Source organism: Octopus bimaculoides, chromosome 30, assembly GCF_001194135.2.
Source record: "Octopus bimaculoides isolate UCB-OBI-ISO-001 chromosome 30, ASM119413v2, whole genome shotgun sequence".
NCBI lineage: Eukaryota > Metazoa > Mollusca > Cephalopoda > Octopoda > Octopodidae > Octopus > Octopus bimaculoides.
The window spans coordinates 1,943,117-1,944,379 of NC_069010.1; the positions used below are offsets into that span (position 1 = coordinate 1,943,117).

The 1,263-nt window shown below is 39.3% G+C and overlaps 1 protein-coding gene across 1 annotated transcript in view; it reads left to right on the plus strand.

The window, feature by feature from the left end:
* The window catches only part of LOC106872640 (kelch-like protein 5), a 188,452-nt gene that overhangs the window by 178,996 nt on the left and 8,193 nt on the right, over positions 1–1,263 (plus strand). The window contains exon 4 of the mRNA XM_052978063.1: positions 453–642. Within this exon, the coding sequence (XP_052834023.1) occupies positions 453–642 (190 nt within the window). The remainder of the gene's footprint in view (positions 1–452; positions 643–1,263) is intronic.

Genomic DNA, 1,263 nt, shown 5'->3' on the forward strand with positions numbered 1-1,263 from the left:
ATATATATATATATATATATATATATATATATATATATACAAACACACACATACAAACATACATATGCATCTATGTATGGAGTGTGTGTGTGTGTGTGTATATATATATATACAGATGTCTGTGTGTGTTTATGTGTATATATAGATATGTATGTACACACACACAAAACAAAAATACAGCAGGCTTCTTTTAAATTCTACCAAATTCTACTCACTTGGCTTTGGTTGGCCCTGGGCCATAGTAGAAGCCCCCAGGCCTACATACAGTATGGTATTACAGATTCAAAGAACCATTAGTTTAATAGATCAAACAACTTAACGCTGATCAATGAATAGATATCAATTGATTTCCTTCACTTGTATAATCTCTCTAAACAATTTGATTTTTTCTTTTTGTTGTTGTTGTTGTTGTTGTCCAACCAAGATGTGAACCTTTCTGTTTTTTGTTGCAGTTCATAGCCGACCACGTGCGGACAGACCCAATATTCTGGGATGACAAGGAATGCCAGGATCTCATAATGGAAGCCCTCATGTACCACGTGTTACCCGAGAGGAGGTCGTCGTTCCAGAGTCAACGGACGAAACCTCGCAAATCGACAGTCGGAGTTCTTTATGCCGTCGGAGCAATGGATAATGCAAAAGGTTGGTGTTTGGGGGGATAAAAGGGTTGGTGGCAATCCTTTTGTGGTGGTGGTGGTGTCTTATATATAACTGATACTGTTTCAGTTATGACGGCAGAACAGTCTGCTCTTGAAATTAAGTGGCTGAGTACTCCACAGACACGTGTACCCATAATGTAATTCTCAAGGAGATTCAGCATGACACTGAGTGTGACAAGGCTGGCCCTTTGAAATACAGGTACAATTCATTTTTGCCAACTGAGTGGACTGGAGCAATATGAAATAAAGTGTCTTGCTCAAGGACACATGTCACCGGGAATGGAACTCACGATCTTATGATTGTGAGCCTGTTACACTAACCACTAAGCTGCATGCCTTCATGTTACACACACCACACACAGACACATGCACACACACACTTACACATGCTGACACACAGTTTGACATACACACACGCACAATCACAGACAGACAGACGCAGACAAACAAACTCTCACACAGACAGACAGACACGCATGCACGCACACAGACAGACAGACACACGCAAACACTCACTCACTCACAAAACAGATACATGCACATATTGTATATACATACATCACTCTATATATATATATATATATATATATATATATATATATAT